Below are 20,911 nucleotides of genomic sequence, written 5' to 3' on the forward strand. Positions count from 1 at the left end.
TGGCCAGCAAATGTATTGACTGACCTCCCAAAAACGTAAGTCACTATTTCAACAGTGGGATTGGCATCACAAAAGTCCATCAAGATGTCCAAGTAGACCTTGCTGTGGAACAATGGCCATCCATAAAAGTGCCTTCGGACTGATGGCGTTGTTTATACGTGGCACGAATCTTACGGTTGCATCCTTCAAACAAGAAGATGCTGGTGGAAATGTGTTGCTAACCACACGACCTCCTGTGGTGCTTTCTAAAATACATCTACATTTGTTCGTGCAGATGACCTTTTCCCTGCACTGCAGAAATGGCACCCACAGATGTTGGCAAGGTTCACACCACGTGCCCCTTGCAAGGCAGAGCATTTTGTGATTCACTGTGATGTGGAAACACAACAGTTAGCTTGGCAAGTTACGTGGTCCAGGCCATCGTGAGCCCAACCCGGTTGGAAATGGTCACCAATATCTCCCCCACGCATGTACACACATTTTGATGCTGACTGGGTTTCTACCCTGGTTTTCTCGGCAAAGAATTGTTAAGGAATCCTGGTGGAGAAAGTTGTTTGGCGCAGGTGGCCGATCCTAGCTTCTGGGAATCTACAACGTATGGCGTGATCTATTTCCTCTGCTTTGACCTCATTCCCCCACCCCAAAGAGATGGCAGCAAAATAGGTTATTAGGGAACTCTACAAATGTCCAAAACAATTGTTGAATCTTTATTGATGTTCTGAATGCAATGACCTGGTTTTTTCTTTTGTTTTTTTTTTTAACTCTTAAGGAAAATAAACTTCTTTTAGAAACAGCTTGTTACACACAATCTTCAGTGTGAAGCAATATACTAAATAAGAACACTAGTTTTAACATTTACATCTTTCATATATATTATATATATGTATATGTATACATATATATACACTATAGAATGAGTCAATATATATAATACACACAAGTTTGCCATTTTACAGTCATTATGTACAAGATTCCATTCAAAGAGAGCCAGAATTGTGGGGACGAGGACGGGGTCTTCCGCCTGCCGTCTGAAGGTGTGCTTCTGAAACAGGCGTTCCTCTGCCAGCAAACCTTGGGGGGCAAGCCGTGAGCACGGTGTAGCGGTGACAACAGCGGGCGAAGCGCACAGAGCACCGTGTACAGAAAGGTTACGAGCAGAAGGCAGCATGATCGTTGCTGTTTTACAGGGACAACGGAAACCAAGCAAATGAGGAACAGTGGGGGAAATGGCCTCCTCGGGTTAATGCTTAAGAGGAGGGGGGCAGCAGCGAGGGGCTCCCCTAGTACTGGATTGTACACTAATGGGAGTTAGGGAAGATATATACATGCTATACAACTTTCGCTCGCGTCCTTCCCGTGTTGCCACGTCTGGTCGTGTAGACGACCTCCTTCAAAGTGTTCCGCCAGGGGCAAACCTGGGGCGCTTCCCGTTCCACGTCCCTTTCCACCCTGATCCAACATACAGCTTGGGGTGGCCTAACCAGGGTTGACTTCATAGCCAACCGGCAAAAATCTTCCTGTCAAACTCTTCTGCTTCAGTGACTCCTCAAGGGACGTTTCCCTACCTTCGCGGGGCTCTTGATGGTCTCCGATTAGGCCCCCAAGACTTGCAGCAACCAAAGGGCATTGCTGGACTGGCACAAGCCTTGTGAAGCCAGGAAGGGCATAAATCAAAGGGTGCATTGTCCTGGGGGAGTTCTGCTGCCCTCCCGCCCAGAGATGCTCCTGTCCCCATCGCCCTTCAGGGTCTGGTGATGAGTCAGCCCCAAAGGCAGGCCAGTGTCCTGCCCATCTCCTGGCAAGATGGGGCAATACTAGCTGTCCAGAGAAGCCACCTTCTGGCTGGGCTTGCAAATTACCCGTAGCCAGAAAACTGGCTGTAAGCGGCTCAAGTGCCAGCAACTAACGGGGGTGCGTTATGGCTTCCTGTGTTGCTTGAACCCCAGAGAGGGCAAATCTGCCCCTGTAACTGAAGTTGGACATAGGCTGCTCTTCCAAAGGGCAGCCCCTCCAGGTTCAGACTGCACAGCAAGCCACAAAATGTGGCTGAAGAATGTTCCGTGACAGGAGGCAAGATTGCAACGGCTGCATGTTTGTCAACAGAGCTTCGCCCGTTGCGCAATGGCAGCCTCGATGTCTAGGGATGTTTGGCCAGGATGTCAGGGGATTCTGGGAGTTGTAGTCATAACATATTAGAAGTCCATTGTAGGAAGGCTGTGGGATGATCCTATAACTCAAGAAGGCCATGAGGGGGAGCAGATGGCTGCGGACAAGAGTTAGTGTCCTACCAGGACGCCTGATGGGCACAGGCAGATCAGAACTCAGAAAGCCGTGGTGTCCGGCTCTCCCACCCTTGGCCTTCAAAATGTATTTGGTCAGGAGGATTTTCCTGCTGAAAAGAAAGGGGGGCCTGTGGGTTGAGGACCTTTGTGTGTGTGGGATGGGGGGGAATATGGCAAGGAGGCACCCGCTTGGAGAAGATCTGCTACAACCAGAAAAGGAAGGCAAGTTGTCTGTGCCGACTCAGGGCCTGCTGACAAAAAAAATGGGACGGGGGGATGGAGTGGCATAAGGGGATCCCCAAAACATTCAGCGCACATGATTGGCTTGACCCAGGCTACAATGCATCGAAAGCCAGCCTGTTGCCTAAGATCAACTGATGCAGGAGCAGCATAAAATGGGCGTCAAGGGTGTGTGTGGTGTGTCGTCATATCCAGTCAGAGCAGCCATCCAGGTATAATGCACAAGTGCTCTTAGAACAGGTGAGCTGGCTTCAGAGGCCATAAAGATGCATGGAACAGCACTCCACCCCAATAAATTCTGTTACAGGTAGTCCTTGCTTAACCACAATAGGGAACGGAAAATTTGTCGTTAAGCAAGGCATCACGTGACTGCACCTGATTTTATGACATTTTTTGCGGCGGTTGTTAAGTGAATCACGTGGTTCCCCATTGATTTTGCTTGCCTGAAGCCAGCTGGGAAGGTCGCTAATGGCAATTACGTGACCCCAGGACGCTGCACCGTGACTTGGGGGCACTGTGATGGTCGTAAGTGTAAGGACCAGTCGTAAGTAGCTTTTTTCAGCACCGTCATAACTTCAAACGGTCGCTAAACAAATGGTCATTAAGCGAGGACTACCTGTAGTCTCAAACAACCCAGTTTCTTTTCCTTGAAACTTCATACACCATTCACCCAGATGGGAAGCAAGCACTTAGTTTCACTGTTCCTCCAAAGTCAAAAAAGTGAGGGTGAATAATCTAGATTAAATCATAGAATTTTACACTCTGCACGATCCCAGTAAAACCTTTCTGCTGTTTGTCTCTTCTCAGTGGCCTAAGGCAGTGTTTCTCAACCTCAGCAACTTTAAGATGGGTGGACTTCAATTCCCAGAATTCCCCAGCAAGCTCCCAGAATTCTGGGAGTTGAACTCCACCCACCTTAAAGTTGTTGAGGTTGAGGAACACTGGTCTAGGGGGTTGCTGGCTTTCCTGGTTTGAATGTGGGGGGGGGCGTTGGGTGTGAGTCAGACATGGAGGGGTGAGAAGGAAGAGGGCAAATGATATGACAGGGTCAGGCTGGGAGGAACAAGGACGAAAGCAAAACGAACGCGCAAACGAACTCAAGCAATGCAGCCTTGTTTCCCAAAAAGTTTGGGGCGCTTCTTTTTACACGCTGATCACATCTATATACAGAAACACACATACACACACACACGCACACACACATACACACCATGAGGTTTGCTGAAGGCAAAACTTGATCAGATCAGAAAAAGATATGGTGGACCTGGAGACCTCCTGGAGTCCAGCATTTTGAGCAAGGAGAGCGAGCGCGAGCGAGACAAGGCAGTTGAGGACTTCTGTACGCCTTTCTCCTTGCTATGACCCTTTGGGATCCAAGTCCGGTCTCTCTGCTGGAGAGAAAGAGACTTCAGAAACGCTGTTGTGACTAGTCCCAGGGACGCGCCGACCACGTGCCTTCTGATAAAATCTGGCCATCCGATGTAAGTTCCAAAGTCAGGGGCCAAACCCTCAAGGCTCTCTTCAAGAAGAACCGCGGTGGACAGGTTTTGTCAGTCGCCAAGCCTCAGGTCGATGTCAGCTCGGTCAGTGTCCATTACAGCTCCTGGGCGAAGGGAAGGTGTGGAGGAGGAATACAAATCCCAAACCGGAGTTGCTTTTCTCTCCTGAACCGGCTCAGGAAACCCTTCCAAACAGGAATGGAGGAACCAGAAAAAAAACTGGAATGGGATTTCTGTTGGGGTTCCTGCACCAACCTGGAATGGCTGTCGGAGGAATTCCAAAGGGGCAGGGGGACGCTGCACCCGCCTGGGTCTGCCTGCTGGGTGGGAGGGTAGGGCTCCCAGGAGCTGGGCAATGGGGGAGTGGGGGGGTCTTGTGCCCTTTGGGGTCAGCTTGCAAGGAAATTGCCAAGGCCTGAGCAAAGAGGAGGCGAGGCTGGACAAGGCCAGGTCCATTCACAGTAGAAGTACTATTGCAAAGGCGGGGGGTGGGGGGAGGAAAGGGCCCGGGGGCTGGGCTCCCTCCTCTTTGCCCTTCCGGCCAGAGTTCCTCTTGGTCGCAGCCACTGCAAAGGGGTGTGCAAAGGCAGAGCCCCCTCTGGGTCGTGACTCCGGCAGCACGTGCTTCCCTTCTCTGTCGGCCCATTATAGCAGCTGCGTCTGCAGGAAAAGGGGATCAAACGGAGAGAGAGAATCAAGAGCCGGACCCCGAAGGTTCCTTTGGCTTATCTTGGCTTCAGCCGCTCCTCCGGAACCCTGTGGGCACAACTAGGTCCCCTCCCAAAGGAAAACCTTGGGGCTGAAGGGCCTCCCCCCTCCTGGAACCCCCCCCCATTTGCCCACTTCCAGCTGACTGCGGAGGGGGGCTGGGCTCGACCCAGCCTGGGTTGGTGGCTGCCCTTAAAGGACTCCCTTGATTCATTCCTTGGGATTAATCCACGTTGCTCATGCTGGCGCTGTGTCCCTGCGCCAGTGCCAGATTAAAAAAATAAAAACATGCTTTCACGAGCTGCAGTGAAGCGTTTATGGCCTCCTTCCCTTCTCCTTTCTTTTTGCCTGTCCTCTTTTCTTCCTTTTTTTTAAAGGAATCTAGGCTGGTGCTTTACACAACACAAGGGGGCAGCAGAAAAACCCATTTCTTTGGCTGGCCGACTCGCTTGCATTGAACCAAGTTCGCCAGAGCCACGGGGTTCCAAGCTTCCCACACGCTCCCGGGTATCTCCTCGCCCTCCCCTCCTTCCTTCTGGCCTCAATTAATTGGCACCGGGAGGCCTCAGGGGTCTACCCCACCCCCACGCCTTCTCGCCCCCTGACCCATGAAGGGCTTTCTGCCCTCTTCCATGCTGCCTGTATGATGCCAAGACAGAAATAGAAAACAGAGCAGGAAAAGAACTTTGCCTTGCGCCTCTTCTCTGGGGCAGAAAAATAAAAATAGATGCCCTGGCCAGGGAGGTGATGCTGTCTGGTGCCCGAAAGACTTGGAACGCCCAAGACAGACTGGGAAACCTGCAGTTCCTTGGAGAATGGTCTGGGCACCCTTCTAAACATTCAAGGGTTTGCAAATACACATTTCTCCCTAGGTCATTTTTCAAGCACACAAACCTTTTGGGGTCAAAGGCCCTCAGAGACAAAGCTGTTAGGGTCTGCCTGGTAAGTGGGCCAGGAGAGAAGGGCCGGGGACGCCCCTTATCTCCGCAAGACCCTCGATCTTCTCTGCCACTTGAGAGGGAAAAGGAACTCCCTCTACCCAGGGTCTGAACTGATCTCTTGCAGAGGAGTTCTGAAATCAGGTCAAGGGCGGTGTGGCCTTTGAGTGAGAACGGCAGGATCTCCGAAAGATGAAGACTGCCCGTTCTGCCTCCCCACATTTGAGATGCCCCCTCAAAGCCAGGATGTCATGTGGATTGGCTCACGGCTGTAAATGCAACTGAAGCACAATGCAGGTAGGATATTTCAGAAGACAGCTACTCTGCTTCTCATCAACCTCCCATTCCACAGGCTGTTTTGCATGTCAGCAGAAATCCTGCTTTGACTTACATCGTTCTTCTAAAGACTGCCGTGAAGGTAAGAGAGATGAAGGCCTTCGGATCATTAGAAAAAGGGCTTTAGAAATAGGGAGCGCTATTATTAATGTAAGGATGTGCAAGAATCACAGAAGAAAGTAGCAGGTTTCTCCCACTGGGGTAAAGCCCCCATCCAACTTCAGAGGGAGAACTTTCCCATATTCCACAGAGAGCCCCACCCAGAGGTCCTACATCTGCAGCTTCAAGGACATCTTCCTAGAAAGCTTTTAAATATTGGATGGATGCTTGGAAGAGAGAGGGGTTCTTTTCCTTTCCTCATCTAAGCCCTCGTTTTTAAACTAAACTTGGCAGGCCTGCGCAGAGTGAAACACAGGTACCACCTGGAAGGCGGGTAACGAGGAGGGATTTTCACGAGTTAAAGTCCAGGGAATTCCAGGCAGACTAGCTGTGGGCTACCAGGTCCGGGCTGCAAAGGGACATTAGTTGGTCTTGCTGCTGCTCTCCTGTGCTCCCCCAGATGGTTGCAGCCCAGATCCAGAGGCTTTCCCCCATGTTTGGGGAGGGAAGGGAGAGGGAGAGGGAGAGAGAGAGGAGGAGAGAAAAACCTACAAGTCAGGCTTACAATGGCTGCTGGGGGGCGGTGAGGGGCAAGAAGTCCTTGCGAAGCTGGCTGGCTGTAACTTCTGCGGTTGCCCTGTCTGCCAGCCAGATGCATCCTCTGCCTCCACCTTTCTCTCTGTTTCTTTGAAACATCTCTCCCTCTGCCCCCAGATCTGCCTCCCCCTCTCTCTGCTCCTCCATGTCTGCTTTAAATTGTCAACCGCCAGGTGCGGTGATGGGAAGGAAGAGAGCAGCAGGAAATGTTTGCTGGGGTGATTCAATTATATCACAGGGCCTGGGCAGTGGATCTTCAGCAAGACAAGAGGAGGCTTTTCGAGGACTGTCTCCGGTTTCTCTCCCAGGGGGGAGAAAAAGGAGGGGGCACGGCAGGAGGAAGGCCCCCTCCGGCCTCTCTTCCGCCAGGGCTGGCTCCTCATCTCCAAGGGCCCGGGAAGGAAACGGATGCGTGTCTGGGGAGGAACAGGAGCTGAAACGTGGCCCAGGGAGAAGGTGGGGGGCTGGGTTGTGTGGGGCGCTGGCCTGCTCCCCAAAGCCTCCTGCTCTGTTTGATCATGGCCAAGACTCAGCCCCAGTGGCCAGCAATAGCCTCGTGCAGAGGAGAGGCCTCCAACCTGGGAGACGCCCGCATTTCCCTTGGCTTTCTAAAAAACACCCGAAGAAATAAACCTCACCCTGTGCTTTTGACCATGGGGATTGTTATTTTTGCCCCCTTTTTTCCTTATTACCCAAACTCCAGGACCAGGCATATAGAGTATAAGGCCACAGGAAGGATGATGCCCCATTAGCCGTGCCAGGTGGCACCCTGGCGGCAAAGACAGCCACATTCCACTCTTGGTTGCAGAGGCAGACCAACCTCTACTGAAATAAGGCCATCCGTAAGATGGTGCCCGTCCTTTCCCCATGTATCCTTCAGTTCTGCAGAAGTAAAGCTGAATCTGCTGCACGCTAAGGCTGCAATCCACTCCTGGACCATCGGCCGCACCGTTGCGGCCCCCCTCTTGACTCTTCTGACCACACCCTGGTTGCAGACCTGGCTGCAGGCAGGCTGGAGGGGCAGAGGCCTGGCTCAAGAGAGAGGCAAGGGGAAGGGAGAGGAGGGGGGCCAGGTCTCCTCCTTGGCTTCGAAGCATCGGTTCACCTACCTTATGTTTAGGGCAGTTGAGCAAGAAGGTCTCTTCCATTAACCAACAACCTACAAAACAGCAGAGAAACGGCAGTGAAAGCCCTCTTCTGCACTGACATTTCTTTCCCCAACAAGTCAACCTCCTCAGATATCCACAACTCACAAGCAGAGAAGCTTCCAGCTTCCCAGCCCGGATCTGCCAGTGTGTAACTGTGATTCCTCTTTTCTTCCCCCAACCCTCAAGGTTAGGTCACATTCTCCCCCGGGTCTCCAAGGACCGCATCCTTCACCCAAGCGTGGCTGCCCACGCTGGCAAGTGGACCTCCTCCGATGTGCTCAACTACAGCTCCCAGTGGCACAAGGGTAGGGATTATGGGAACTGAAAGCAAGCACAGCTGGAAAGCCCTAGATTTCCTGTCCCAGGACAAGATGAGGCGCAAAACTGAAGCACCCCAATGGTCTCACTGGCTATGGTCGAAGGCCACAGCTGGGTCACTCCTGTCCCCCCTTTAAACGGTCAGGTTCCCGTGTGTGAAGAGTTCTTCGTGAGCCATTAGGAAAACCTAACAACTGGATTGTCTTTCTTTTGAGAGGAGGACTAAAGAAAGTAGGCGTGCATTATGGTTTTTGCCCAGCTTCTTCAACCCTTTGCACAAAAACTTCTTGGTTGAACATGTCTTCATGGTGGAAGGCAACTTTTTCTGGGCTGGGGAAAAAATGGCACAAAGCTCCATCAGATGTCAGGAGAAAGATATGTCAGAGTGGGATTTGCACCACTGCGTCCATGCTGATATTTGAGAAAAACTTGGTTTGCGGTGGACGTGGCCAAGGACCACACCTGGTCTTTGAATGGCAGGCCAGGGCTGCATTCCCCAAAGTAGTGGTGGCTCTAAATTTGATTTCATCCACATTTCTCTTTCCATTGAATTACGTTTCAAGATAGTTAGCTCTCCAGTCACACATAGTGAAACCAGACTGATTTAGACAAACACAGCTTAGGCTCATTTTGCCACCACCCCAAAATGACAAATTTAAGAGCTGTAAGGCTATGGTTACTCCCTCTCTTGCCAATTCATTCCTAGGAGCCCGGAACGTTAGGCATGGTGGAGGTGAAGGCGCTGCATGACCTCTCATGGGCTTGGAGTGGCTTATAATTACAAGTAAGTAACACTTTGTTTTAACAATAACACTTACGGACAGATCCTATGGCTGTTTCTGTTGGGAAGGACGTCAACAGAACTCCTCTGAGTGCTTAACTACAGAATGATTTGTCACTGGTAACTAATGATTCTTTTTTCTTTCCTACGTACAGGATATGTCCTTTTCCTTTCCTTTCTTTTTACCTGAATCTCTGCCAAATTTCTCCTCTTTTATCTCCCCCACATCCCCAAGTTCTCTGGCTGCCTTCCTAACAAGGAAGTGGGCTGTTAACTCTTTGCCTGGTTCAGCAGTATGCGAGTCATCTACCATTTCAACACATCTTCTATTGAATAATTTCTCCTTTGGGCCACCTTGAAAATTACAGGCAAGAGAGACCACCATCTTTGGAGGTCCCTAGAGCTGCATTCGAGACTTTCCAAGGTCTCCCGGAGCCCTGAGACTCTGGCTGGGCCTCTCTGCTGCAGGAATACCACAGTTATGCAAATAAATAATTGCAAACGAAAAATGTGCTCGATCGCTCCAGGAAAAGCTTGTGGCAGAATGCAGTGCTGAGGGTCTGGATTGCTCCTGCTTTTTAAAAAACAAAAGAAGTCTTCTTAATAGCAGCTACCAGAAAAGGAGCAGGGGGAGGCACAGTTTGCTTGTATTTTTCCAATTTCCTTTTTCTTTACCCTGTAATGGAGAATGCATGGGTTTCCCCCACCCCCACCCCACCCCCCTGGATTTCAAATAACTGGCTTCAAAATGAGGTGCTCTCAGTTCTTGTAGAGGAATGGAGAGATAACCTTGACGAACGTCTGCAGGAGCCGTTAAGGGAAAATAAACAGCTCGTTCCGGGAGGAGGGAGGGAGCACGGGAAGAAACTGAAAAGAATAACTCCACCTTGATTCCGTTTGGTGTGAGAGGGATCAAAGACGAAATCTGGCAGGCTTTCAAGATTCTGTTACAATACCCTATAACAATAAAGTAGCGTTCCTGGAAGCCCTGTGGCGTCTGTTTCCTGACCTGGTCTACTCTGAAGGCAGGGGTGGTCCACAAAGTCAAGTTGGTAGCAGTCATTGCACAATCAAAACTCACTTGTTTTTTATGTGCATTGCGAGATGCAACATGTCGCGTGTGCAAGGCACATATAAAACAGGTGGAGCTTCCACTGCATTGGCACAGACAGCATCTTGACTTGGTTGACCACACCCTGAGGACACCCTTGCTTGAAGGGCTGGCAGTTGCAGACATATCCCGAAACGCATCCGTCTCCTAATATCCTGGTTAAAAATCTGCTCCAGCCAGTAAGACGCTTACCTGTGTCGATGGCACATGTGTAGTGAAAGATTTGGGTGCACCCCTTGTGACAGCAGCCAATGGTCGCCCCGACTCGTTGACAGCCAGAACACCTCTGCAATCAGCAGGGAGGGGAAGAAAACAGACATTCCATGAGATCTAGTGACATGGGTATCAGCTCTCCCCAAAGCTGCTTTTTGAGAAGACCTTCCATTCCGTCCGGACGCATCCTCCTCTCTTTGGGGAAAGGGAACTTTTTATGGGCTCAGAGTTGACGTTTATCTGAACTAGTTTTGATTCATTATCGTTGTCCTTCCCTTGGGCCAGAAAGCAGAGATTTCTGCATCCACCCAGGATGACTGAACCTCCACCTTCACTTTCCTGGATTCCATGTTGCTGGCCGAACCGTGCTAGCTCTACCGATGGTCAGTACGGACAGATTTGCAAAGGAGCTCTAGCACAACCCACTTTAGTAAAACACAGCCCTCGCAGTCACTCTTGGGCACGTACAGCTCTTTTTTCACACCTCTGAGAACGTTTTCTGACTTGGGAACTCACTTAACTTGGTGTCTTCTGTTTGGGACTAGTGATGCTTGCCTGTTATTTATAGAGCAAAGAAATTTCAGCATTATGTGTGAGCAATGTAGTTTTTCTTACAGTTACATTGCACACCCAGGGGGTGAATGAGCTGTTTTAAGCCTTGTCGGCGAATGTGTCCTTTCCTAAGAGACGCCCTACGCCATAAAACCTGGCTTGGTGCAGGGAACCAAACGAAAGCGTCCCAGGTTGATGGTGGTCCAGGTTCCGCTTGAGCACCCCCAATGAGGTGAGCCCAACACCTCTGGCTCCGGGTTCCACTATTCAACTGCTCTCACGGTTAGTAACTTATTTCCAACATACAACCACAATCTGCTCTTCTGTACTGCAGACACTTCAAAATAGGGACATTTGGACTTTGGAGATGTGGAGACTAGGTCACCAGTACAGTATGAGTTTTGAGAACTCATGGGCGCAGGCTGCCAAGGCTTCAGCCAGGCACTCAACCTGGACCTTCGGGGGTGCTCAGAGACTGGGCTGCGTTGCCTCCTATAAATACTTCCTTTCCTCCAGTGTCAGCAGCAATGGTGGCCTTGGCAAGTTGGCAGACCTTCCTCCACAGGATGCCTCAGTCTGTCTCAGAGGTGCCTGAGGAAGGGAGCCCTCTGCCAGGCTGCCCTTAAGAAGGACCAGAGAAATAGGTCCCTTAGTTTGCGGCCTGACACCCAGGAGTGTCCCGGCATTTATGGCCTTCAGCAAAATTTCAAAAATTTCTTTCCTCCTGCAGAATTGTGGGGTGTTTTTCCAGCTTCCCTTGCCCAAACGAGGTGCCAATTTCCAGACCACCTATGGGAAGCAGATGCCGTCATACTCTTAACGTATCTTTCCTAATTTCCTGAGGACAAATGTCCCTGGTAGAGACCACTTCTCAGCTACGAGACTCTACAGAACCTTTGACACTTTTGAACAATAGTCTGGCAACGTGTGAGGGGATGGTGGCATAGAAAGCAGTGTGCCACCGATGAAGGAGGGGCTGCAATATAGATACCTTTACTTTGAGGAGATGCTGTCTACAAAGAAGGTGCCACTGGCTGAAGAAACCAGAGAAGTGAAATCATGAGGGAGAAGGAGACCTACAACCTTGGACAGCAGCTGAGGGAGCCAGAAGGCAAAAACACCACCCCCTTTCTTTAGAAGATCCTGGGTTAATTTCCAAGAGATAGATCACTGCTGCAACATGGCCTCTGTTGTTTCCTTACATTTCCCAGCAATGCCTTACAACATCATTCCAGCCTGAGATCCCCAAGTTCCTTCTCTTGCCTACATAGAGGGATCCGCTGAAAAAATGTGGATATTTTGATAGAGAACTCCTAATAGGCACATCGTTTTCATTGCCACGCTTTAGGGGATCGATAAGCAGAACGTTGCAGGAACTGCTACCAGCTCTTGCTGAAAGGAACTTCCATGAACAGGGCCAACATACCACAGCATGACGATGCTCAGGACCAATAACAAAGACCTATTTTGCCTTCGCACTCCACTGATGAACTCTCAAGACATGTAATTCTGTCCTCAGTCAGAAAACCTCAAGGAAGCCATCGGCCACCCAAGACAGGTGGAGATTGTTCCTTCCAAAGGGCACCATCATTCAGACCTTCCTTCCTGGGAACCCCCTTTGGCCAATTGTGTAAGAAGCAAGAAGATCCAAGCCCCCTGGTGTGATTACACGCTCGGTAAGAATGTCAGAAAAGCCCTGCTGTTTCCAAGTCTTGAGTTGGCCTGAAGTTTGCAAACTCAGGACTCGGATACAAGAGGGTCTTCTTACCTTCTGCCAGGGAGCAGCTGTTCTCCCAAGCAAGAAAATAAACCTGACAGAACATGAACTGAACACTCAAGGAAGTGAAGAAACCCCAAATCATCTAGAGTTGCTCCAATGAGAACCAATCAGGTGGCAGCATTAGGATCAAACAGACTTGACTGGATTCCTTCGAAGGATTCCTCCACGGCCTGCCGCAGATGCAGACCTGAGTATCTTCCTGTCTTGGCTGCCCTGCCACCTTTCCCTCCCACGGCTGCCCGTAGCCTCTTACTGCGCAGCTTCGTTGACTAGGTGAGCCCGCAGCTTCCATCCCCAGGGACACCAGGTTTACGCTAAGGGGAGACTCTTACCACGTCCGCGGCCATCTTTATTGCCTCCTGCAGTCCATAGAGTTTCCCCGCCACCAGATAAACCCCAGCTGTCCATACAGCACAGGCTTCGTGAACCCAGTGTTCCTGCGTCTCTCCAGCGGGATCTGGCAGCGGCGAGTCAGCTTTGCCGCACTCGTGTCTCCGGAGCTTCTCCACCGCGGCCACCGTCGCCCCCGCCGTAGCCTCCTCTCCCTCTGTCCTCTCATCACAACAGTAACAGCTTTGCAGTTTTCTAAACATCCCCCTGGAACTCGAACGGAGAGCGCTCTGTTTCACTGAGTCAGCGCCACTGTCCAACCTTGGCGGCTTTCCACCCAGCGTACCGGTTGCGCAACTATTGTCTGTGGCTTTGAGCAGCCTTTCTGCCAAAGACGACGAGGGAGGCTCTTCGCCCACCCCCTCCAGTTTGACCTTCTCTTTCAGCCTTGATTTCTTCTTCGGCAGGCAGTCCTCAGGGTAATACGGCCCGCAGAGGTCCCCCTGGTCTTTGTAATTGGCCGGGTGGTGGCACAAGCAGCAGACCAGGCAGGCCGTGTTGAGGGCCTTGGAGACCACTGGCCCGAGGTGCATCATGGACGACAGAGGTAGGATCGCCGGAGGCCGCAGGCAGGCGGTCCCAAAAAGACCAGCTTGGGCGGACAAAGAAGAAAACGAAGAAGAAGAAGAAGAGTGCTGCTGCTGCTGCTGCTCGTTGTGGAGTTTCGCCTCTTCAGTCGGGAAGTTGACGACCGTGCAGGTGGTGACGAACTCGTCCCACTTCTCCATCCGGACGTACGGCGAGAAAGGTGGCGCCCGGCTGTCTGCCCTCAGCCGCTTACAGGAGACGTACTTCAGCCGGATCTCAGGCTCAGTGGGGCTCAGCAGAGGGGCCCGCTGCTGGTGCCGCCGGCGGGTCTTGCTCTTACACCGCGAGGGCACGCTCGGGGCCTTCCGGCGCTTGTGGTGCTTCCTTTGTCTCTTTGTGTAGCCGTTGTAGTTGGAATGGTTGGCTCGCTGCTTCTGGGCCCGGGTCTGGGCCGGCGGGGGCCTCCCTTCAGCACTCTCGGCGGCGGTCCCAAAGCCTTTGTCTTCGCCTTTTGGCTTCTTCCCCTCCCTGGGTCCCTCTTCGCCTTTCCCTGCCGCCGCCGCCGCCACCTTCTCTCGGGTTGCGAGGAACAAAGCCGGGCTCAGGTGAGGGCACTTCTCCAAGCTGTTCTGGGCCACGTGGAAGGCCGCCGCTTTCCCCTTTCGGTTCCTCTTCTTGGGCAGCAGGCCGATGGCGCTCGCAGCCATGCCGTCGCCGCTGTGCTGCAACGTCTCGGGCGATGAATAGGCCTCACCCTTGAAACAGTTGGAGGAGAGTTTCTTGCTGTTCATTAGTTTCCCTCTGAAGGATCTGTTGTTCGGGTTTCTGCATAATTGCTCGGCTGCTGGAGCGGCAGGAGCCTTTTGTGACAAAGCCTGGTTTAATGGGCTAGCTTCCCCCACGGCTGGGGTTCCTCCGCTGGTATTCTTGGAGGCCTGTTCCCTCTCTGGTAGGGAAGGGCTGAGAGGATTACTGTGGGCGGTGGCAGCAGCCGTGGGGACCGTGGCAGAGATGGCGGGGGCTACCGTCTTGCAGGCAAACTTCTTCAGGTTGGGAGAGGTGATCTTCTGCACAATAGCTTCCAGTTTTAAGCCCCTTCCTTTCCTTGGGGGGAGCACTTTGGTCTTCATGGCTCCCTGGAAGGAAGCCCGGGAGGTGATTTTTATGCAGACCCCAGGGTTCTCCTTCGCCTGAGGGGACTTGAGCACTGCTTCACAGGAGTTCTTGGGAGACGGCTTCACTGCGGTCCTCCTGGAAGACGGCACCCTCTTAAATAGGCCAGAAGGTACGTCTGGCTTCTCCTCCTTCCCACTGTTGCTGCTGTGATTGTTGCTTCGTAGAATCAGGTTCCGTTTCTTAGCCGGAATCGGGGGCATGAAAACAGATTTTCTTTTCAGGACGTGGAGTGGCCTCTCGGATATTTTGCTGCCCATTTCCGGCCTGGCTTTCGGAAGCTTCATTCGTTTGCCCAGCTTGCTCTCCTTCTCGGACTGATTGGGGGGGCTGATCTTGAAAGACCCTGGCAAGTGGTTGTTTGGGAACACCTTCTTGGGCAGCTTGGCATTTTTGAATTCCACTTCCACCATGTTCTTCTCTCTCCTCCGCTTGGTATAGAAGACCTCCTGAGTCCGGGTCCTGGAACGGAGAATCATCGATTGTTGATCTTTCATCTCAGTTTCTACCGCGTCAGCTTCTTTGGCCTTCGGAACAGCAGAATCTTCATTCTGGGCCAAGTTGGAGATCAGGGGAGGAGATGGATTAGTGGGCTTTGGCGACGCCTTCCCATTGGCCTTCCTCACTTTGAAGGCCGCTCTCTCCTTCAAAACACACATTGACTTCTTGCCCAACTTCTCATGAGGAGTTGAAGCTCTGGCACCTTCCAGAGGGTCTAGCATTCTTGGTTCTGTCATTGCAGTAAAGGAACGGGTGCACATCCTCGCCGGCAAACCTTCAGTGGGAAATCTGGGAGTCTGGCCATGGGTGTTCTTACTTGGCATTTCAATCAAATTGTTTGGAGCCGGGCATGGGTTGGCCACCAGGCCAGCTGCTTGAATGCCTGTACATGGATTTGACATGGATTGAACAGATTCTTCTCCACCTGACAGCCTGCACTGGAGCTTTTTACTCCGAAGACTTTTGCCTCTGGAGGTAGGTTCTGATATTATTGTCAGCTTCTCTGGTAGGACTTGTTTCTTCAACAGCAAGGTAGCTGATGTCTCTGTCTTATCCGGAGGGGCATTTTCACCAGCTGCTGTCTCCTCCTTGGACTTCAAGTGATGCAGAGAAGTTTCAAACCAGCTTTTCACTTTCGTATCTGTGCCAACTGCTGGTCCTAAAAGGATAACAGATGGATCAGACAAATGAGAAGGAGGAGCAGTATTCTCTTTCTCAATCGTGTTGGTGGTTTCTTCTGCTGATCCAGGAGTATCTTGGAGAGAAAGAGCTGGAGCGTTCTCTGCAGGCTTAGGTGTGAACGCATCATAAGTCAAAGTCTTTTGCTCAGAACCAGCTAGTTCACACAAAGAGGAATATTCTTCAGGTTCCAAATCAGATTCTTTCAGGTCTGGAGAAGACATCATTGGGAGTTCACTGAAGTCTTCTCCTGAACAGGAGTTCCTGGTGGTGTCCTCTAGCCATCGTTCACTCTCCGTTCTTGTAGCCTCATCATAATTTAAACCCTCCCTTTTGTTGGCCTGGTGTTGTTGACTGAAGCCTTCCATTTCCTCTGCTTCAGCTGACCCCTCAGGATCACAGAGGCTCAAGCAGGAGGCATTTTTTTTCTCTTCAGAAGTTTCGCTCAGCTTGCCAGAAAATAAGCTCTTGGAAAGATCTGACGATTGGAGGCTTGACCCAAGCTCTTTCCAGGTGTCGCTGAGGTTCTCGTCCGGCCAGTCAAAGTTCTCCATGGCATTTTCAGAGCCCACTGAATTGGCGGTGGCATTGGAATAGCAGCTGAAGCTTCCAGTGGTCTCAGAACTGGAGGTGGCCACTGAGATGTTTGGCTTCGCATTATAGCCCCCCGAGCTGGTTGTTTTTAGGGAATTCTTTGTCTCTGTCGTTGTGAAGGGAACCCGGGAGTTGTCATAAACCTCCTCTGTGAAATTCTTCCCGTTATTTCGTCCCTTGTCTAACTTCAAGGGTTCAGCAAGAGCGTTTGAATCCCCCTGGTTGGACCAGGGGCTTTTGACTACAGAGTCAAGGCAAGTCCTGTGATTTTCTAAGTGGAAGGGGGATTTGTCTGGGTCTTTGTTTGGAGCAGGAGAATCGGCCCAGCCTTTGTCTGCTTTCTCACTGATAGCATCTTGCAAGCCAATGATTTCGGATGCCAGCTCCTCTTGAGAAAGGGCACTGAGCAGCAATCGGGGGCAATCTCTTTCACCAGCCACAAACTTTGTAAAGCTCTCCAACGGCAGGCTGGCATGAATGCTTTGGAAGGAATCATCGGACTTGGTCGACATGTCATCCGGAGAAGTCACCGAGCAGGTGGACACGGACTCAGGCTTGGTTTTGGAATTGCTGTTGACACGGGCCGGGCTACGGCTTTGACTACAGTACAAGAAGCCCCTCTCCAGCTGGTCTTCAGAGCCACTCAGGTAGTCGGTATCTTGGGTTTCAGCATGGACGGACTGGGGGGTGCTGAGAGGGTCCGAGTGGGGAGTCCCTGCTTGCTCTGCAGAATAACTGTTACCCTCAGGGCTACAGTGCTGCCCTTTGAGTTGCTCTGGAGTCCTCGGTGAGTTTTTGATTCCTTTCTTCTGGGGCATTCCTGTGGACTTGGAAAGGAGAAGCTGCTGGACAGTGTTAGAGATGTTTTCGACTTGAGAAGTAAGGGCCGTGAGGCTTTGAAGACTCAGATCCGACAAGAGGTTCTCGGGAATTTTCTCCTTCGACAAGTTCTTGCAGTTCGTGGATGGCTGGGGGTCTGAGCTCGTCCCGTCGGTTGGCGAGGGGTTCAGCAAAGGCATGAAGTGGCTATGATCGGCAAGGCTGGCTGGGAATCCCCCCGTGGTCAGTGACTGCTGGCTATACTGGAAGTTCTCTAAGTTAGGCATCAACGGAGAAGGGGTTGAACTATAGGATGGGGATCTACCAACTGAACGAGCTGGAGAATGACTTGAGCTAGGGCTAAACGTTTGGTAATACTGGTCCGGGGTCCTCACGGGGGCGTCAGCTTGGCAGTAACTCTGTCCTGGCTGGTTATAATGTTGGTATTTTGCTAGGTTTTGATAGTGCAGAGCCTCCTGAGCATGGTGCCTACCTTGCAGAGATGCCGGCTGTTGCTGCTGCTGCGGCTGGTCGTAGCCGATACGGTTAGGCTGATAGCCGTGCAAGCCCTGGACCCGCTGGGCAGAGGGCAAGCTGGTGGCGTTGCCCAGAGCCCTTTCGTGCGTTGGTGGGGCAGAGGGAGCGTTGCAACTCTTGTAGGAGTGAGCTGCCTGGCTCCCACTCTGGACCGACGTGTACGTGGAGGAGGCTGGGAATGACTGGGAATGCTGGGGAAAGTGGGAACCCTGTGAGAAGGACAGAGAGGAGGACACGTCGTTCTGCATCTTCTGCCTCGGAAGCTTGGGGTACGTCAGGGGAGAGGGCTGTGGTGGCGGCGGTGGTGGCGGCTGCTGGAGGTGCAAGGAGTGAGTTCGGAAGGGGAGCTGCGGGGTTGGCTCGTGGTACTGCCTGCTACTGGAAGGGGCCGCGGTCTTTTTCATCAGGTTGTCCTCGTACTTGGCCACCCCTCCAGGCAAAGGCTGCGGAGGTGGCGGCGGCTGCTGCTGCTGCTGCTGCTGCGGGGACCCCCAGCCCTGCAGGCTCTCGTCTCCGGCGTAGCGGGAAGGGTAGGGGCTGTTCTCTTGGATGGGGTAATTGGGGAAGGAGGCCGGCCGGCCGGGGAGCTGCTGGCCGCGTAAGGGCTTACTGCTTCCCCGGTGGTACTTCTCCACGGTGCTGTTTTCGCCAAAGCCTTGGTACGGCAACGGGGGCAGCGGAGGCGGCGGCTGCTGGGGGCTGTAATACTCTTTTGCCACCAGCCTCTGACGTTCGCAGGCCGGGCTTTGATGCCTGTAATTCTCCAGGCGTGATGAATCTTGCGAAGACGAAGTCGGCTGGTAGTTCTGCTGGTTGCCATGGAAACCACACCTTTCGCGAAAGGACTGCATGGCTGGGCCTTGTTATCTGCGGAGAGAAAAGGAGAAACCGGAGGATTAAAGTCAACGCGTTTTTCTCCCCTCCACCGCCGCCCCGCCCAACTTTTCACCTTGAATGGTGGTGGCCTTGTCGCCGGCTCTGCTTTGGAAGCAAACAAACAGATGCCTGAGCCGAAGGCGGGGAGTGGGGGGGTCCCCCCCCACACTCTGGCTTTGCTTTTCCCCCCAAATCCATACAAAAGAGTCGACGCGGCGGTGCGGTTGTTAAAACCCATCTCCCCGCAGTGACACAGGGACACGCTGCCCTGGCCCACGGGAGAACCAGGGAGGAATTTTAGCAAATGCAGAAGCAGCACGCTAGCCAGAAAACGAGCACAGCGCCATTTGTCCCCTGGGCCGCCTGCAGCTCTTCAGCGGGACTTACGGCTTGGTCCCAGCCCCAGACAGCTGCCATCTTGCCTTTATGGAACCCAGAAGTCATCACCAAGCCTTGCTGGAAACTTCAATCCCGATTTCACAAACCAAACAGGGCACCCTTTGCGGGCGCCGAGCCGAAGACTCCGGTTAAGGAGCCACTCGTGGGAGCAGTGAACGTGGCGAGGGGAGCGTGCTGGCTAAACTTTTGGAAAGCTGAGCACATCATGAGATTCCAGCCGAGGCGTCTCCCCGTCGAGCAAAACCAGGTGGTATTGCTACAGAGAGGTGGAACGGCGTTTACCCCTTTGCGCGAGCAGAGGGCTGTTTCTCTGGGATGTCCCTGTGAGCTTAAACGAAACACACGGGCTGAGCTGGAGGCCCCTTTGAGCCGCAGCCGGCAAGCAGCACGTCAGGCCGGCAGCCGTGGGCGCAAGGGAAGTATGCGAGTGGGAGGAATCTGGGTGAGGGTGACTCCCCACTTCAAACGGTATCGTCTATTTGGCTATTTCAGCCGCTCACCCCCAGACGCAGACGTGGTTGTCCTTAGGAGAAGCAGGGGCCGAACTGGGTTGGCCTGCGCCTTCCTCTCTTCTCCCACGTTCAGCAACTGTTCTGAAGCATCCTCATCTGGCCATCACGCCCAGCCCTGAGCTCTGAAGGCGCCCTCCAGCCTGGGAAGGAAACGGAGGAAACGTCCAGATCTCGCACACCGAAAAAACACCGAAGGTGCAGCTGGTCGTTTCCTGGCCTCTCCAGCAAACCTTTACCCTGGTGAGCATGCCGCCTAGACGTCTGGAGTTGTGCCCTTCACCTTTGACTCTGTGAAAAGCACTCAGCAGACGAGTCTCCACGTCCAGTCTGTGCGGCAAAAACAACCAAGGATCTTGAAGCATTTTAAAGGGTCCCCAACACAGCACCGATCGCCAGGGCAGCCATTCCAGAATACAGGGTTAGTCTCCCAGAGAAAATTGGCTTCTTTGTTGTTCGAACAGAAGCATCTTTCCTCTGGGCTGAGGTTTCTGGCCATCACAGCTGGTCCTCCCAGGATTTGGGGCTCTCCCCTGGATATTTTTCAAACCCTGGCTCTCCTTGCCCCCGGCCTGCTATTCCCAATGGGTGCGCTTTGTAATTGGTGCAGTACATCTGGAATCTGTCTGCTGTTTACAACAGAGGACTATGAGGAGAGCGGTGATATTTTTAAGAAATCCTGGGTTTTGCAGCCCTTGTCGCACTGGAAACCCCGCAGAGCCCCTGCTGTTGTATTTTCATGCAGGACGGATGATGCCGTGCGGGGATAGTGAGGGAGAATTCTGGAAATCTGAAGAGGGTGTACCTCATCCCCCCACAAAAGTCTTACTGTAAGTTATCTCTGGGTTTCCCTACCTGGCATCCTTCAGGAATGCTGGAACTGGAACTCCCTAACTTCCCAGCCAGCCTGGAGAAGGCTGGGCTTACCATAAGCAACCTTATGCTTCACTTAGTGCCTACAGATTTTCCGCTACCTTAACCCTGCTTTCCCTCTTGACCCTTGCGGTGTGTTGACCATCATTTCTGCAGGGGGTTCCATGCGCACCTTTGGGCCAGCGCACACCTTCTTCTTCCATACAATCCTGTCTGTGCTTTATCATGTCCAGCCAACTTGAGCATTTGCAACCAGGCATTCAAATTCTTTTCCCCAACACGTTCCCCGTTCCTGAGGGTGCACACCGTCTTTAGGGGTGGGTGATGGGGGACAGACAACACCAGAGGATCCGGCTAAGAAGCAAATCAGCCTCTCGTCCCTTTTTTTGACCTGGGTTTTTCTGTACTCCAGAGGAAGCACAAGGTGCACGC

At 52.4% G+C, this 20,911-nt stretch overlaps 1 protein-coding gene across 5 annotated transcripts in view; it reads right to left on the reverse strand.

Annotated features, from left to right (window-relative positions):
- Window positions 1-689: 689 nt before the first annotated feature.
- The window catches only part of RAI1 (retinoic acid induced 1), a 116,911-nt gene continuing 96,689 nt past the window's right edge, over window positions 690-20,911 (reverse strand). For 3 of the 5 annotated variants that reach the window (XM_088147930.1, XM_088147927.1, XM_088147929.1), the window contains 5 exons: window positions 19,598-19,749; window positions 12,935-18,689; window positions 10,250-10,343; window positions 7,809-7,858; window positions 690-4,681 (listed from right to left, as the gene is read on the reverse strand). In XM_088147930.1, coding sequence (XP_088004056.1) covers window positions 4,667-4,681; window positions 7,809-7,858; window positions 10,250-10,343; window positions 12,935-18,673 — 5,898 coding nt within the window. In that variant the 5' untranslated portion in view covers window positions 18,674-18,689; window positions 19,598-19,749 and the 3' untranslated portion in view covers window positions 690-4,666. The remainder of the gene's footprint in view (window positions 4,682-7,808; window positions 7,859-10,249; window positions 10,344-12,934; window positions 18,690-19,597; window positions 19,750-20,911) is intronic. The other 2 variants (XM_088147931.1, XM_088147928.1) reach the window with 1 other exon arrangement.

The sequence above is a fragment of the Python bivittatus genome, unplaced genomic scaffold (assembly GCF_059951505.1).
Source record: "Python bivittatus isolate LINGU-HERP-01145 unplaced genomic scaffold, Pbiv_v1 ctg000560_np1212, whole genome shotgun sequence".
NCBI lineage: Eukaryota > Metazoa > Chordata > Lepidosauria > Squamata > Pythonidae > Python > Python bivittatus.